The following is a 19,620-nucleotide window of genomic DNA, read 5'->3' as shown; positions in this document are numbered from 1 at the left end:
AATTCTCAAATCTATATATATAAAATAAGAGTTTTGTCTGTACATTGCTCAGAATTTGAAAAGAATGGTATTTCTGTATCGGTCATGTCCACAGTAACAAGGAAATGCATTTTTTACTTTTCCGTAATTTATTTCTGTCTGTCTGTTTGTATGTACACGCATCACGAGAAAACGGCTGAAGAGAATTTAATGAAAATCGGTATGTAAAGTCGGGTGATGAACCACTACAATCTAGGCTATCAATTATTTTATTCACGCCGAGTGAAATGGTAGTTTAGGGGAAGGCCTGAAATGTAATTCTCAAATAAGTTATTTATGTTATTAGTGGTCGTATCGATAAATACTATATAACTAACATAACTTTAGTTAAGTCATAAGTTAGTAGTAGTTATATAAGAAGTTATTAAATTTCCGATCACTTGTGTCTTATATATTGTTACAGTACCGCATATAACCACAGAGATATTCATAAATTCGGATTTTTGTCACAAAGTCCATATCAGCGCCGAGTCACGAAAAAAATGGGTAAACAGAATTTAGTGAAAACAGGTATGTAAAGTCTGAGAATAAGGATCTAAAGTCTACAATATAAATAATTTTGTAAGACGTCCTAATATCACAGTCGAAAGAGAACGAATGTGAAGGCCTGCAATATAGAAAGCTCATAAACTTTATCAACAATAACATTACACTGACCATTGCTTGTTATGATGTGCTTTTTGTCTTCTGTTTCCACTCATCCCTGATAGATAGGATTACTGCAGCGTACCGAGGTTTTTTAAATTTGCTTTACTTCGCACCGACACAGGTAGGTCAAAATCTCTTTATTTGCACAATGAGGTGTCTACCTCGGTGGCAAATGGTACACTAAAATACATTATTGTCAAGCACTAAATTTTAAATTAACAAGAGAAGAATTTTTTTTTTCTAGAATACAATAATATACAATTTATGCTAACATTTTTTTTTTCTAGAAAACAAACAGATCGTCCTTAATAAATTTATATTGTTTACAAAATTCTACTTATAATATCTCCTATACTTACAAACATAGTCAACTCATATACAGTATGCGGAATTACTTCAAATAATACTCTGCAACTGGTATAAGATTAAAATTTACATTACTTTTTTTTTTTTTTTTTTTTTTTTTTTTTAACAATTTTGGAACCTAAGTAGCATAACGACCTGCTGTGTCTTAACCAGAGCCCCCTTTTGCCACCACTTTTCAGAGTTCCTGAAGGGCCTTCACAGCTACCGTAGCGGTCCCAGGGCCCTCGAAGTCCCCGCTGTACTTCACCCCTACAGGCAGTCCCCTACTTTGGCTGTCGAAACTCCTTAGACCAGGGGATGGAATTATTTATTCACACACATTTTTTAATTTTTTATTTACAATAACCTGCACTGGTCGAATGCCCTCTAACATTTCATTTATTTTCCCTGTTGCTGTTTATTCTCTTCTTGAATACCTGTACAGATTTTGGAAAAGGATCAAACACTACCCCTGGTAAACTGTTCCACTCCTTCACGCCCTTCCCAATGAATGAAAATTTACCCCAATCGCTGCTGATAAAATTCCTTCTAATTTTATACTTGTGGTCAGTTCTTCCAATATAATTATTTTCCAACTGAAGCCTCTCACGGATTTCTCCCCATGCTTCTTCTCCTGTATAGGCTCTATATAATCCTATAAGTCTAGTTTCCTCCCTTCTCTTACTTAAAGTTTCCCACCCAAGTTCCTTTAACATTTCCGATACACTACTGTTTCTCCTGAAATCCCCTGTTACAAATCTTGCTGCTTTCCTCTACACACTATCTATTTCTTTTATTAGGTATTCTTGGTGAGGATCCCAAACACTGTTTGCATACTCCAATAATGGACGAACCATACTTAAGTAACTTTTTTAAAAAATTCTTTGTTGCATCCTTTAAGTAGCCTCATTATGACATGTAACGATCTGTATGCTTTCCCAACAATGTCATCAACATGACCCTTCTAGTGCAAATTACTTTCAAATCTCACACCTAAGTATTTGCACTTGCCATCTTTTGGGATAACTACCTCATCCAAAGTATATTCAAATTCAGTTTTAAAGCTCCTGTTTGTAAATGTTGTAACAGTTGATTTGCCTCCATTAACCTTCATATTATTTTCTTCAACCCACTGTTGGATACTCTCAAGGTCCCTTTGTAATTCTGAACAATCCTCAATGTTATTTATTTCCCTATACACAATTATATCATCTGCATACAACCTTATTTTTGATGTTATATTGTTCCCTAAATCATTTGTGTATATTAAGAAAAGTAACGGACCGATTATACTACCCTGTGCGATTCCCTTCCAAACTTTCTCTTCCTGTGATATATTATTTCCTACTTTGACTTTCTGAACCCTTGAATTTAGAAATGTTCTTATCCCTTCCAGGAAATACCAAATGGGGCTTCAAGTGGGCTGACAGTTGCATTAAAATGTAACATAATTATTTACAGAAGCAGAATTCAGTTCGGCTCCTTGGTTGAACTGTAAGCATAGCGGCCTTCAGTTCACAGGGATCTGGGTTCTATTCTAGATTGGGTTGGGGATTTTAGTTTCATCTGATTACTTCCACTGGCTCGGGGACTGGTTATGATACCACTTCATTACACAGAACACACCACACTACCAATCACCACAGAGACACGTTATAGTGAATACATCCTTCCACATAAGTAGGGACCTGAAAAATTAGCATCTATTTTTTCCAAAATTAGCATCTATTTACAAAGTTAAAATAATCACGTGGTATTATTAATTTTAAAGATTCCAAGGTTATGAGGTGCAATTACTGTCCTTGGTTCAAACAAAAACATTTTCAGTACTTCAGCAGTGCATTTTTTTCAAATTGCACGGTCTGTCTGTAACCACTGTGTTGTAATGAGACAACAAGCACTCGCTATCTATATTGTTCGTTGGGGTCCACAACAACTCAAGACAGTATTTAGCAAATATGCTGAACTCTGTCTGAACTGCAGTTAATGCAAACATTACATCACATTTTTCACTTTCTTTCATCTGGGTTTGAATTGCATGTTTCAGAGAAAAGTAACCAGACCAGATATAATTTTGTGAGAGATCTGTTACTCCAAACAATTATTCGAGCTCATCTAATTTATCAGTGTTATTCAATATTATATTTTTTGGATACAAAGCTTGAGAAATTGACACGAAATGCTTATGGTTGGGGTCTTTAGCTTCCAATGTGCTTTAATGACATAGGATGCTCCATTTAAGAAGGCAGATAGTGCTCAATGGAAATAGCCTAGCCTTGTTAAGTGACAGAACGGGTTGATAGCTCATATTTATGAACACTGAGGAAGTTGATATAGATGTTGATTCCCATAGGGAATCTGAAATATTTGTTCCGAATGAGTAAATTTATAATACCAATACAAAAGGTCTGTTATTAAACATCTGATGAGCCCAGCCTAGCACGCGGGGGCAAAACACTGGCAACCTGGAATGAGTTGGCTGGAAAAATTTATAATGTCCAATAACGGACCTTTTGTATTGGTATCATTGAGGAAGTAGGAACAAATATTGCATTATGGAGAGTATATTAGTCTCTATAAATGTGAAGAATAAGTAGCTTTGACAAATGTGTCTCTGCATGCAGCCTGCTGTAGAGGAGTGAGCTTAATGAAAGTATCATTAGTTGCCGCAGAAAAATTCCCCTCAGAAATGAAGGTAAAACTGGCGTCAAGGTTATGCAGTTTCGGGTAAATGAGATGAGAGGTAGGATACAGAGACCCTTCAAGTTCAGTAAGGAGGTCAACCAATCCAGCTGCATGATCTGTGACAAAAACCATGTGGGATTGAAGCCTATTCACTTCTCGATCACTCACATCAGTCAGGTACTTAATACCACAGTTGTTGATGTCTTTCATGTCAGACATCTTGAAAAATGTAACATCATCAGTAAAGTAAGCACTCAAATAGAAGACAGCCTGAAGCCAGCTATTCTATCGGGTTATGACAGGTGCAGGAAAAAGCTTTGCTTCCTTTGAAGCACCATAGTTTGATGTTAAGAATTGTAAATAATTATATTTACGCTTTATTGTGTTCAAAAATGCAGACCTTACCATTGCAACCATGTCACAGGTGTAGAATAAATTGGAAGTGGAATGTGTTTATTGAAGACTTTATTTGTAAACCTTCCGCAGTACTTACTGTATGATCTGAAGTGTGGTGATAGAATATTTTATTTGTATTCCATTCAGGTACCTAACCTGTACAGTGTAAGAAATATTGTTGTACATAGGTTGGTTGTAACTAGTAGATTACATTTCTATATCCCTTTCAGACCGAGTATGCACAATTGTGCGGGTTCGTATTTTGTTTATCCCTGACCGTATTTGATGTTTTTTCGGCGCTAGACCAGACTGCAGTGATTGTGCGGGACACGTGGCGTCTATTTCAATTGTTTTTAGTATGCGCTTGACCGCCAGGGCGAAGGAAGAAGAGTTTAAAAAGCACAGTTGATCGGCGAGATGACGAGAAGCAGTAGTGCCAAAAGTAAGTATTTATTTATTGCGTTTATATTAATCTAGAAGCTTTACTGAATACCGGAATATATTCAATGACATGTGTACATTGGTTAGTGAACGTAAATTTTGAAGATACATCATCGTATGTGATACAACGAGGTTTTGACTTTTGATACGCACAATTGTGTGGGTCCTTTTTTTCGGATGTTAGTTTTTATTTTGTAAAATAAACTATCAATATGTGTATTGAGGAGCATTTTAGTCAGTTTTTGACATACAAACAAAAATTCATGCCTCCAGTTTTCTTTCAGGTCTGAAAGGGATATTGACTGGAACAGTCCAGAAAATTTTTGACGCAAATTTTTGAACAGGGTGTGTTGCCTTTTGTTGGTTATGTATTCTAGAAAGTATTTTCTGACTATTCTGGAAATGGAAGATTCGCGATTGTGCATATTCGAGAAAGTATTTTAACATCGCGACTGAAGTAAGAGTTGTGATTAGTGAATCTGGGTGGCGATAGGCGGGCTCGTGCATTCCAACTGGCTACTCCAAGGCCAGGGTTTACCTTTTAAAGAGAACGAGGCAGCATTTCATGGTCTGTCTGAGGTCTGTGAGCGGTCTGTCTGGTTGTCCGAAGTTTTGACGTTGTCTCGCTACCGGGATGGGCCACTTTAGGGGTAAGCACTCTTGATTTCCGTTCCACCTTAAATTTCCTGTACTGTTCGCTTGCTTTTTCATATAGGAGTCTGCCCTAACCTCACCTAGATTCACCACTCAATTATTTCTGATGCCTTAGCTTTTCAGCTGGGCTTACATGTTTGTTTCTGAGGCATTCCCCGTTCCTTGTTTCGCTAAATATGTAAATTGTAGTTTTATTTATTAACCTTGGGGTTTTGTCTCTAGCAGTTCCGTGTCACTTGATGTACGCCAGAGTTTTGAAAAGCACGTTTAACCTCACTGTAAATTGTAATAGCATATTACTTTCCTTCTTACCTACTAAATTGCATTGTACTACTGGGTTGGTAACTAGATGTATACTTTTGTTTGAATCTTTGAACTTGGAGGAAGTTATTATCAAGGAACGTTTAATATGTGTATCTCAGCAGAACATGTAAGTTGTATTTTACTATAGTAATGTGTCGGTACCTTCTGCATGACTGAATTTTTTCGGAATTCATTTGTAAATAATATTTCGAAAATTAAGGGTCACGGTTGATTATTTCGGAAACTGCAGCCTAAGCCATCTCCATGCCCTTGGTAGGTTCTCAGATCCTTTCCACCTTCCTGGTTTATTGTCATCTAGTTGGCCCTACTGATATTTACTAATGTTGTTATCGGCGGAGCCCGCGTAGTTTCAGCCGATGTTTCACTAAGTGTGTAGTGTTTTTTGGTACTGTGTAACTGCACTTACTTTCCTCCCTTTACTGTGTTTAGTGTTTTATTTAGTGTAACCGCTGTAGTAACGGTTACAACCACATGATTTAAATCTGTCATCACTGCGACCCAACTATTGCCAATCAAGCTGGTCTTATGTGCCCACCACTGTACATGCATTAAATGATCCCCTATGACCACACTTAATGTTTCATAACACTGGGTCATATACGGGGCACTGTCACAAACAAAAACTTTAACTGCATCATATGGTACACTATAACTGCTAGAGCTTCTAAAACAGCACAAGAGCAGTTTGTAGCATTTCCTGCATCAAGATAGTTCACAGGAACAATGTGCAGCTCTATTTTCGATTCAGCTGGGACTTGGAATATGATGATAAAAACACAACTGCCCATTCTATCTGTAGTTTCATCACAGAGTATGTTGATGTTCTTCCCCACTAGAGCCTCTGCTGTTCTTGTTTGGTGGTCAGATGCAACATCTAGAAAGGAAGAAAGACCTCATATTATAACAAAATAATTTTAAAATTACTGGATCAATTGGGTACTGGTAAGATAGTTCGATACGGAAAACACACTCAAATTCGGTATCCTTCAGTTTTGTGAGTGGTTTCAATGTCGTAATACCTAAACCATACCCAATCAATGAAATCGAAACTTACCCGATAAATATACATCACGTAGAGTTCTTACACATGGCAGCTCTTCAATAGAAAACTCAGTAATCCAGACTCTTAGCTCTTTGCTTTCCAGCTTATCCAGAGGTACATTTGCTTTGACCAATACTTAATCTGTGCGTTTCAAGAAGTTACTCTGGAAATTGTTCATCGTGTACAACTATCTAATTGTGTAAGCACAGAAGACTGCTTTCTTTGATACGTACTAGCAGCAGGGGTTGAACTTTCGTTATCGCATCGCTTACCCACGTGTTTTTCAGATTTAACATGTTTCACAATGTTATCTTTTTTTTCCCCAACCAACTCAACAATTACAATACTTGCAAAACACTGTCGCTGAATATGTGGCATATAAACCATCATTTGCGTATTGCTGAGCCCTTTCGTGCGCAGTTTTTGTTGTGCGCCCCATAACCTAAACGATTGCTCAACTTTCTACTCTTCACTAGTTTCAATTTTGAATAAGAGGAAAACAATGCTGTGTCTATCTCGTTGTTTCCGTGAGACTCGATTTAAATTTCGATAATAATCAATCTTATTACCCTTCCTATTCTCATTGTAAATATTGATTAAAGTCAGCAAGCAACAATCAATCGGCTACTTTTCTACATCGATCGGAACGGTTGAAAGATTTATGCATCATATTTGGAGTATTTCTGATGATTTTGCCAAAATATGTTGTTTACACCAGTAAAATAGCACATTTTTGCAGAATTTGCACCAAAATTGCATATTCATACTAATTTTGCATTTTGGGTCACAATTCTCATTTTGTCGCACTCCTATTTATGCGTAAAAATGATTTTATTCTGCATTAGAATTACCGTAGGCTTGGATTCAGTACAAGATTCAAAAATTCGCATTTATCGCAAATGCAATTTTTTCAGGTCCCTACACGTAAGTTTGGCATCAGATAGGGCATCTGGCTGTAAAACTGGGCTAAATCCACAAATAGTGCCGACCCCAAAGAAGTGGAAACAGATTAAGAAAGCCAAAACTACAGTAATATTCTCTAGTACTACAGGGTCTTTATTTATGCTTGGCAGGGACTTTATCGCTCAAACTTGGCCGCCGATAACAGGCCGCTGGTGCACGCGGTTTCTGGCACTTCTGCAGTTGCTGAGAGCTGAGCTCCGAGACAGTAGGGTGTTCAATGAAGCTACTGCGTACTGTATGTCGTACTGTATAGTGTTTTATTGTGATTATGTATAGTGCTGTAATGTATGTGAAATATTTGTTACATGAATGTGTATATCTGCACAATACTTACATTAAGTGCAGAAAATAGTGCCCTAGGACAAGACAAAAGTTTCAAGCGAAATTTCCAGGGAGACCCATCCTATCAATCGGACAATAAAACAACTGGCCAAGACATTCAAACCTACAGGTTCAGTAAACAATAAAAATTGACGTAAAGGTCGTTATCTCCTTACTGAAGCGTGTCTGGTACGAGGATCATAAGTAGGGCCCGGATACATATGCACTAAAAACTCCGAAAATATGCATGCTCATATGCACTAAAAATGTTGTAAATATGCATGAAAATATGCACTAAAATACAATAAAATACACTTACCAGAAAGGTTTAATTTGTTGCAAAATTATGCATGTCAGTAGGTTTCAACAGTTTTTCAAAGTTTTCAGGAGTCAATAACTTTCTGTTGTCGGCCAGAATTAATTTATACACTGAAAATGACCTTCTACGTCGACGGATGTAAGTGGGTAACACTTGAACACTGGGACTGACTGCTCGGAACATTCTTCTGGCAAAATCTTTAGGCAATTTTTCAGTTAAATCTGGTGAAACACTGTAGTAGACGAAGAGCAAGTTAACAGATGAACGTACTTGTTTAAGCAAACCTCTGGAGGCTACTGTAAGGAGAAGGAGAAAGGAATGTCAGAAAGAAGGAAATGGCTATTGTGAAAAGCATCATTATCCGTCTACCTTCTCGTATTGCGACACTGAAAGCTCATTATACTTTTCATTTCGTTCAGAAATCTTAGATCATCGATCACACATAAGAGAAAAATATGTCTGTATATGCACTAACGCTAAAAATATGCACTAACGTTCAAAATATGCACTTGCATATGCATTTTAAAAAATCCAGGCCCTAATCATAAATAAAAATCTGTGGCCCCCTCATAACCCAGATTTAATGGCATGTGATTTTTATTTGTGGGGAATGTTTAAAAAAATGTAGTTTATGGGAACAACCCTCACACACTAGATGAACTTAAAGACGATATAAGAGCTGCAATTGCATCCATCAGTTCTGAAGAACTTGGTAGAATAACCAAAAACTTCATTAGGAGATGCCGATACAGTAATTGCAATGTTTATAAATACATTACAATATATTATCAAGGTACTAGTTTCGACCCTATATGGTTCATCATCAGCCTAACTAAGATACACTTATGGATTTGCCGAAGTCCTAAGACAGAATTACATTGTGGAAATAAGATTTAAAAGAATGAACTGTGTATGTGATGTGATAATGTACATATAAAATATAATGTACATATAAAAATATAATGTACATATTCTTTTAAATCTTATTTCCACAATGTAATTCTGTCTTAAGACTTCGGCAAATCCATAAGTGTATCTTAGGCTGATGATGACCCACATAGGGTCAAAACTAGTACCTTGATAATATATTGTAATGTATTTATAAACATTGCAATTACTGTACAGTATTTAGTAGGTGGAATAAACTTTGTATATTATATGATGCCGATAATGTTTGGCAGCGCATGGGGAACATTTTCAGCATAAACTGCAAAAATGGTGAGTAAAATGCATGATAATGCATGATGATGATTTTTGAGCATAAGCTGTAAAGATGGTGAGTAAAATGCATGACAATGATTTTGAGCACAGTATTCTGCCGTACATACGCACACGCGGTAGCCGGCAACTGAACCGTCACTGGCGGCCAAGGTCGAGCGAGAAAGTCCCTACCAAGCATAAATAAAGACCCTGTATAAGGGATTTTTTTTCAGCTTGTGTCATGTAATATTTTTTCTCCTATTAAACTTGACTGAAAACACTTTAAGATTTTAAATTTCTTGGAAGACATGATTTTGCTGACAGCTGAAGAAATCTTTGGTGTCATCAAGGATGAAGGTTTATGACATTATCAATGTAAACAGATGTGTTTATATAGAACCATTAAAGAAAAATTATATAATTTATTTATCATAGTTTCAACTCCACACAGAAATTTACAGTCTACAATGTTATAAATATTATACAAAATTTAATTACACAATTCACAAATATGACATACCTGAGTATTCACAAGAGTGCTCAAAAAATTCATAGCAATATTCTGTATGCATCACATTGAATAATAGGTAGATGGCCCAGGAGACCCTACAACATCTATTATCTCAGAGATACCCCTCTGCTGCACAGTTGTTTCGCCTTCACCAGAATCTCTCATATTTGGATTTGCACTCGGTAGTACAAGAGTCTGAAACAATATCATAAGGTAGTAAACAGAAAGAAAATAAGAAAGACTGTATATGTAATAGGGGGTATAAAATTAAAAAGTAAGCTTAAGTATTTAGTTCTTCATTCTCAGCAATAGAACACTTATGACAGAAAACTTCATCATGCAATCAGCTGCATGTATACTTTAGATATATGGCACAAGTATAACAGCTGAACAAAATTACTACCATATAGCAATAACAAAAATAAAAAAGGAACTCCACATACTCATTCACTCTCAACAACTCTCAAGAGCAGTGAAATCACTGGCTCACACAGCACAACTGTTTCAATTATAAACTACACCTGTACAATGGAGTATGCTACAATCTCATCACTGAGCACAGACTGACAAATGATCTACATGTAGATGATAGTCAAAGCAGTACTGCACTTCAATTCATATCCTCCGCAGAGCACTCAGAGCATCTAAATCACAACAGAGCTACACAACAAAGTGCAGAGCAATATTCATACTGGTAAGAACAATATTAATCAACAGTGTCTTAATGACTTACAGTAATGCTGTGCCGGATATTGTATTAGGCGTTACGTGAAAGAAACTGATAGCCGGGTTTTTCTCTTGGCAGGTGGAAGTCTCATTCTAAACAAATAAAATGAAGCAGCATTATAGCTCAATGAACAGCTCTACACAAACAATTGCACCGCTTAATGCAGCTATGTGGAGACTAGGAGATTTGGGTTTAAGGTTTCATGGCAAAGAAGTTTTAATTTTGATACCTGTAAGTATTGTTAAAGTGCATGAAATTATAATGTTATGAATCTCTTGATGATCTTTTTTTTATAATCTTACTTAACAATATCAGAGTGCCATCGCAAAAGCAAGTAATTAAATGCAATTTATTTACTCCCAATTACATATTTTTAGATGGCATTTCTTCTCACACTGCTCCTGCAACCACTTAAATAAGATGGCATTTGTTAAATGCTGCTTGATTTTATTTGTATACCTTCTCATTCTTTTAAGAGCAAGAATAAGTAAAACATTCATTGTCCTTTTTATTACCATTTTTCAGTATTTGCCTTGCTCATTCTCATTACATTTTTTCAGCATCTTTGCAGTTGCACGTCTACCATATTAACTTCTATCACAAGTGTGTCTTGAAGTTGTTGTAACACTGTAATTGTGACTCACAGCATTGTGAAGGTTTTTTTCTCAATAATAGGCAAGTTCCTTGTAAAGAATATTCAATTCCAGAGTGCAAATAATCAAAGTAGCAAGCTCAAAGAAAGAAAGAAAGAAAGAAAGAAAGAAATGGTTAGCAAGAACAAGATGTAATAACTATTAGACCATTTAGTTCATTTTTCAAAATGATTTTCCTTCTTATATTGCCAATAACTTACCAGGATCATGTCAACTAAATTCTGACTTCTATCCCTTAAAAATACTGTCATTCTGAAAACCAGTTTTACAGCAATGTTTATGTCTTTCTGATCCAAGAATAACTCTGATAACTACAGATAAAAATGAGTCGCACATACAGTAGAATCCACGTAACCCAAAACCTGCAAATTTGCAATTTTGGATTATTGGATCAGAATCCCTGATAAGGAAAAAACTTAATCGCACTTGCAATGTAAAGACATGATTTAATTACAGCACTTTGACCGACATTTTCTCGGAAACTGTCGAATGTCTAGGATAAGCCGAAACACGTCCACTTATTATGACCCCTCTTTCAAAGAGGGAAATTTCTGCAAAATCAGGTTGTTCCACCTGGCGAGTTCCCCCTCGTTATTGGGATATGCCCGAGCGCCTTTTCCCCAGGAATTTAGCTGGTGTTCATTTCTGGTACAGGCCTGAATGAATCTCAGGACAATATGCCTCTCCAGAAGTGGAAATCTTGTTTCTAAATTTTTTGACTTCCTGACAGGGAATCAAACCCATGCCTTTTTGGAGTGTAAGCAGCACTCCTTTACTGCCTCGGCCAGGCAGTCACTCTGTATATAAGTATTTCAAATTTCTTTTGTTTTATGTGGATAATCCAAATACTTCCAAATACAGATAAAACACAGCCTCAATTAGTTTGGATTACCAGGGTTCTACTGAAGTTCGGCGAACCCATTCTTTCCCTTTCTCCATTACAATTGGATCAAGTTGTGAATCAATGACTTGCATCTGCTTCTATCCTTCCACCACTCTCATTCAAATACCCCTTCCACACCTCTCACTCTTCTACCCAAATCTGTCTTAACCAGCACCAACCATCTTTTTATGGGTTTTGAGCCTTTTATTTCATTTCAAATACTTGTCTTGGCGTTCTCTTTTCCCCCCATTCTCTGAAGGTGCACAAATTATCTCAAATGTCACTGTTCTATTCTTTCTCAGAGACTATTAATTCTGAACCTCTCTCTTAAAACTGCATTCTTTACATGATCCCAGCATACTTCCAAGGAATTTCTTTTTGTTTGCCTGTATTTTTATTTCCTGGGCTTTGATAGTCACCCATGTTTCTGATAAATATGTCAGAATTGATACAAAGTAGCTTTGGTAAAGTGTTTCTTTACAATAACAATGAAGGAGTACCAAAGCAAACATGAAATGATTTATTACCTCCTTATATAAATACTGTAGGTATGATATAACAGTTTGAATAGCCACTTACCTGAAGATCCTATGAATGATTAATAAATGAAGCAAAGAAAACAATGTTAATTGTAGTGCCCTTGCTTCAGACAAGTTTTATACAATTATCTAGGCTTGAAATAAAAAGTAATGTTGATGCAAGTTTTATAGGCATGAAGTCTTTGGGACAGATTCCCTATCATAAAATTTTGTGAACGGTAGATTGAATCTAAATGATTGTGTCCTTTTTTATCAACTTATTTTTTGCAGAATTAAACTGAACTTCAATTCTATCACTACATAATGAATGTTAACACTTAAGAATTTGATTTCTTTCTTTTCCTGTAAAATAATGTTATTTAAACTCTACTGATGATGATGATGATTATTATGATGTTTGTTGTTTAAATGGACCTAACATCCAGGTCACTGGTCCCTACTGGTATGACATGAAACAAAATATAATGATTACTTAAATTTTAAAATTCATCCACTGACTAGAATTTTAAAAAGTGATATTGAAGAAAGAATATGAATTTAAAATAATTAGTGGATCTAATTTGTAATGCCTCATTTCCTTATAAAATGAATAAAATAAATTGAATAGGATAAGGCATTGCCTTAGAAGTAATAATAATAATAATAATAATAATAATAATAATAATAATAATAATAATAATAATAATAATAATAATAATAATAATAATAATAACAATTTTGTGTGGCTATTTCTAGCCAAGTGCAGCCCTTGTATGGCAGACCCTGTAATGAGGGTGGGCAGCATCTGCCACGTGTAGGGAACTGCGTGTTACTGTGGTGGAGGATAGTGTTGTGTGTGGTGTGTGACTTGCAGAGATGTTGGGGACAGTACAAACACCCAGCCCCCAGGCCACTGGAATTAACCAAAGGAGGTTAAAATCCCCGACCCGGCCGGGAATCAAACCCGGGACCCCTCTGAACCGAAGGCCAGTACAGTGACCATTCAGCCAACGAGTCGGACGCCTTTGAAGTAATATCATATATATCATTGAAATTAAAAGTTAAAATAACACATTAAAATACACAAAGACTAACTAAAGCAGGGTCAAAATAAGAAGTAGTTAGCGTACATACATACATACATAATCATTATAGACTGTTATGCCTTTCAGCGTTCAGTCTGCAAGCCTCTGTGAATTTACTAAACGTCGCCACAATCCTCGATTTGCAACTAGTGTTGTGGCCTCATTTAGTTCTATACCTATTATCTTTAAATCGTTAGAAACTGAGTCTAACCATCGTCGTCCTGGTCTACCTCTACTTCTCTTACCCTCCATAACAGAGTCCATTATTCTCCTAGGTAACCTATCCTCCTCCATTCGCCTCACATGACCACACCACCAAAGCCGGTTTATGCGTACAGCTTCATCCATCGAGTTCATTCCTAAATTAGCCTTTATCTCCTCATTCCGAGTAACCTACTGCCATTGTTCCCACCTGTTTGTACCAGCAATAATTCTAGCTACTTTCATGTCTGTTACTTCTAACTTATGAATAAGATATCCTGAGTCCACCCAGCTTTCGCTCCCGTAAAGCAGAGTTGGTCTGAAAACAGACCGATGTAAAGATAGTTTTGTCTGGGAGCTGAATTCCTCCTTACAGAATACTGTTGATCGCAACTGCGAGCTCACTGCATTAGCTTTACGACACCTTGATTCAATCTCACTTACTATATTACCATCCTGGGAGAACACACAACCTATCACTATCACTATGAGCCATATTCAATCGTTTTTACGACGTGGCCTCTTTAAGTTCGAAGCAAGGTAGGTTTTCATGAGGTCTCTCCACCTGGGACGGTCTTGAGCGATGTTCTTGAAATTATTGACCTGTTCTAGCTTTGTATCACCAATCTGACATTCAATTCTCTTGAATTTCTTACCTACTGACATCAATTTAGTCTTCGAGATGCTAATTTTCATACCATACTCACTGCACCTATTTTCAGGTTCCAAGATATTAGATTGCAGGCTTTCGACACAATCAGCCATTAGGACCAAGTCGTCAGCATAGGCCAGACTGCTTACTACATTTCCACCTAACTGAATTCCTCCCTGCCATTTTATACTTTTCAGCAGATGATCCATGTAAACTACGAACAGCAAAGGTGAACAATTACAGCCTTGTCTAACCCCGGTAAGTACCCTGAACAAAGAACTCATTCTACCATCAATTCTCATTGAAGCCCAATTGTCAACATAAATGACTTTGATTTTAATAATCTACCTTTAATTCCATAGTCCCCCAGTATAGCGAACATCTTTTCCCTCGGTACCCTGTCATATGCTTTCTCTACATCTACGAAACATAAACACAACTGCCTATTCCTCTCGTAGCATTTTTCAATTACCTGGCGCATACTGAAAATCTGATCCTGACAGTCCCTCTGTGGTCTGAAAGCACACTGGTTTTCATCCAACTTCCTCTCAACAACTGATCGCACCCTCCCTTCCAAGATGCCAGTGAATACTTTGCCTGGTATTCTAATCAATAAGATACCTCGATAGTTGTTGCAATCCTTCCTGTTCCCTTGCTTATAGATAGGTGCAATTACTGCTCTTGTTCAATCTGAAGGTACCTTACCAACACTCCATGTTAATCTTACTACTCTATGAAGCCTTTTCATCCCTGCCTTCCCACTTTACTTCACCATTTCAGGTCTAATTTCATCTATTCCTGCTGCTTTATGACAATGGAGTTTATTTACCATCCTTTCCACTTCCTCAAGTGTAATTTACCAACATCATTTTCCTCCTCCCCATGAGCTTGGCTGTTCACAACACCACCAGGATGATTTCCTTTTACATTGAGATGTTCAAAATATTCCTTCCACCTCTCCCATGATTCCTTGGGATCTATTATGAGTTCAACTGAATTACTCAGAACACTGTTCATTTCCTTTTTTCCCCTCCCTTCCTAAGATTCTTTATTACTGTCCAGAAAGGTTTCCCTGCTGCTTGATCTAGCCTTTCCATGTTATTGCCAAAATCTTCCCACGACTTCTTTTTGGATTCAACAACTATTTGTTTCGCTCTGTTTCTTTCATCTACATACAAATTCCTGTCTGCCTCGGCCCTTGTTTGGAGCCATTTCTGATAAGCCTTCTTTTTACGTTTCCAAGCTGCTCTCACTTCATCATTCCACCAAGATGTTCACCTTTTCCCATCTTTACACACAATTGTTCGTAGGCATTTCTTTGCTGTTTCTATTACAGCATCCCTACATGCCACCCATTCACTTTCTATATCCTGAACCTGCTTACTGTCTACTGTTCGAAACTTCTCACTAATCATATCCATGTACTTCTGCCTACTTTCCTCGTCCTGGAGATTTTCTACCCTTATTCTTTTACAGATTTCACTTTCTCTACCCTAGGCCTAGAGATACTTAGTTCACTACAGATCAGATAATGGTCTGTATCAACGAAAAATCCCCTGAAAACTCGTAGAATTAGTTAGCAATAAAATAAAATTCAAAACAAATAGAAAATACACTTTTATGCACGATAAAATGGGACATAACCAAATATCTCAGCTGAGAATGAATATCACTACTTGGAACCTTGTAAGGCAACAGGGGCAATGTGACCGCCTCCTTGGCAGCCCAATCGGCTAACTCATTTCTCTCTAAACTCACGTGGCTTTAGAGCCACAAGAACGTGATTCTGGTGCTAACACCCCAACACTCGGGCAGCAGGTCCTGGACACGCTGCACCAGAGGGTGCCGAGGGAAACGTACATCAATAGATTGTAGCGAGCTCAAGGAGTTGATACACAGCAGAAAGTGCCAGCGTTCAGTGGATGGCTCATACAGCAGAGCTTCAAGGATAACACAGAGCTCTGCTGTGTACCGGTCGATGGAAACTGGTTACTATCGACAACGAATACAAAGCCTACTTTCACATCTGTCCTTGAATCATCCTTGTAAACAATTACTGAATCTGGATACCGGCCAGGAAAGGACAAGAAGAGCCTTCGATATATGGAGGGGTCTGTGTTCTGTTTTGGGCCGGTATGTAGATCCAGGATTATTTCAGGTTGTCATATTAACCACGGAGGTACCTTGGTCATCTGACAAGACAAGGAACTGAAGGTACATTAAACAATCTGCGACCGCTACCCAAACGTATAAGAACCGGCTGCGTTGCTCGTGGATAAGCAGCGTACAGCTAACGGTTTCCATTTTGGAATATACAGGGATAACTTGGGTGAAGTGGCATCTTATTAAAATTGTAAAATCCTTTTATTTACAACCACCTACTCAATACAATACAATACACTCATTGAATTATCAAATAATAATGAGGTGTCTTAAATAATGGGACATGTTTCATTTGGCATAGCGAACATCATCAGCCGTTAATGTACAAAGACTAGGTCAGGGCCTTGAGCTTAAAATGATCAAAATCGTGTCCTCATATTAAAAGAATAACAGTGTCGTAACAAAAAGTAATAATATAACATTAGACTTAGATTGTAGCAATATGTACAGATTAACAACAAGAATTTGTCATGGAATACATTGAACGATGGCAGTCTGTGAAGTTAAAAACAATCATGGGTTGTTAAAGTAAAAATAGATATTGTGGACATTAAAATATACGTCAATGCGTGAAGCATGGATTAATTATTGAGGATGGAGTTCCTTCAGTTATGCAAAAACAAGAGTTGAGATAGAGTTCATTGAATAGTAAGAGTCCAAATTGAAGCAGTCAAACGGCGCATAACGACGAAACTAAGGGTGATATGACGTGATCTCCAATAGTTGCAAATTCTGTAGGAGAGATGATCTCGATGCCAGAAGGAAATACAAGTTAACTAGTCCATTTTCACGTGCTAGCGGTAAAACTAAAATCGTATGTAACATAGAACAGCAATAATGGACTCGTTAAGAGTAACGACGATCTTGAATATAAGGAGAGTTCTAGCAATTCTTAGATGAATAGAGCAGATTATGGCACAAATTGGAGTTTGAAATCCTTAGGACTAGTGTGAGGTGTCCACTAGCGTTGGCTGCGTGAAGCAAACTGGCGAGTAGCTTATAACTTGTATAACATCAGGATCACTATATTTTCCTCTGAGTTTTCGCATAAGATTCTGAGAGAAAAAAGTCTTGGATACGGAGAAATACGGTATCGGTCCAGAGGTTTCTGTGTCAAACACTTCAGTTCTCTTCTTCAAATGGCATCACCTAACCTAACAGTGTATATATTATGAAAACATATTTCAAATGCATGTAGAAAAATGATAACCTCCTCGCAAAAAATTTACATTTAAATAGCCTTTCCGAAATTTAACCACACGCGAGAAAAAATAAACTAACCTCCGAAATCAAAATTAAGCACTCTGCCATATCTCGAGGTGTATCCCATTCTTACTTAATTGCAGTATTTAGCCTCAAAATTAAGAGCGGTCGTTTAGTCCGCCTTAATTTTTAACGAGTTAACAACCGTTTATTTACGCATTTAATACAAAAACGTGTTTCTCTTTCATTTCGAATTTTCTTTACGGAACAGCAGTCGACGGGTATTACTAATAGACTCCAACATCGCCTGCGAATATCGACGAGAGAACTCGCTAGTGCACATAGCGAGGAAACGATGCCAAAGGTAATCAATCGCATGCAATATTATCGCTGGGGTGCATAAATATCGGCAACGGAAAAAATCGTGCGCGCTCAATCGCTCGAAATTACGGATGTGTCAGTGATAGGGCTCTCGCTGTAACCGAAGGACGATACACAGTTTAATATACAAATTTTGAAGGGACCGAAAAAAATCGTCACTATATCGGAGTTCTTGCTATATGCCGTACTCGCTACAGCAGACTTCTACTGTATCTTCTTATTGCCATTCTAAAATACAGCAACTGTAGACTAATGGGTCCTGCTACTTTTATTATTTCCACACAATGCATCCAATCCAGCTGCTCTTCCTATTTTCATTCATTTGACAGGAGTTTCCACCTCTTCCATTGTGATTTCACTCTTGGATTTTGTCTCCTCACACTCTATCTCTATCATCTTGTCAACACACCTCACATTCAGGAGCTCACCATAAAAAAACTTTCATCTTTTCCTTATCTCCTCTGGTTGTGTTATTATCTCTCCTTTCTTTGCCTTTCACCTGCTCTGTGTAAACTCTTCCTTCTTACAAATCCATATAGAATCCTTTTACTGCTATACACATTATCTTCCAACTCTCATGCAAAACCTTCCCAGCTTTCCTTCACTTCTTTCTTACACCCTGTTTTTATTTATTGATATTTTCTTCTATTTTCTTCCATTTTTATCCATATTCCATACTTGCCATGCTTTCTTCTTACTTTTCAGTGCTTCCTGTACCCTCTCATTCTACCACGGGGTCTCTTTATCTCTCCATCTTTCAGCTGTTCTACCACAAGCACTCTCTACACAGCTTACAAATGCCTTCTTGAACATGTCCCATTCCACTTCCACAATCTCCACCTCAGGTCTGATTATGTATTGTTCCTATTTATAGTGGAAATTTTCTTTTATTTACATATATTTTCTTTTACTTCCATATGTTTATTTTCTTATTTCATTTTCACTATTTCTCTTACTTCCATTTATCCTACCATTACTCTACGGTCTCCATTAAAGGCTACTTCTGGCAAGGCTGTTACAACTAACAACTGTCTATGACTTGCTCTTTACACCACGATGTAATCAATTACTGTCTTTGCCCTTCTGTTTCCCCATTCATATCTTGTAATCATCCTACTATTCTTCCTGAACAATGTATTAACCCATTTTTCACACAAAAATCCACCAAATTCTCTCCCTCTTCATTCCTCTCTCCATATCCAAGAGGTCCAATTACTTCTTCCATTCCCTTTAGGTCACATCCCATCATTGCATTAAAGTCTCCAA

General features: G+C 37.2%; 1 protein-coding gene across 8 annotated transcripts in view; it reads right to left on the bottom strand.

Moving 5' to 3' along the window:
• Positions 1-6,062: 6,062 nt before the first annotated feature.
• The window catches only part of DMAP1 (DNA methyltransferase 1 associated protein 1), a 308,165-nt gene continuing 294,607 nt past the window's right edge, over positions 6,063-19,620 (bottom strand). For 6 of the 8 annotated variants that reach the window (XM_067140531.2, XM_067140527.2, XM_067140529.2 and 3 more), the window contains one exon: positions 9,780-10,083. In XM_067140531.2, coding sequence (XP_066996632.2) covers positions 9,949-10,083 — 135 coding nt within the window. In that variant the 3' untranslated portion in view covers positions 9,780-9,948. Of the gene's footprint in view, positions 6,407-9,779; positions 10,084-19,620 lie in introns of those variants that run through there. The other 2 variants (XR_010859253.2, XM_067140533.2) reach the window with 2 other exon arrangements.

This window comes from Anabrus simplex, chromosome 2 (assembly GCF_040414725.1).
Source record: "Anabrus simplex isolate iqAnaSimp1 chromosome 2, ASM4041472v1, whole genome shotgun sequence".
Classification (NCBI taxonomy): domain Eukaryota; kingdom Metazoa; phylum Arthropoda; class Insecta; order Orthoptera; family Tettigoniidae; genus Anabrus; species Anabrus simplex.
Note: the sequence above shows the minus strand (reverse complement) of the source record. Positions and strands in the feature narration are given on the sequence as shown.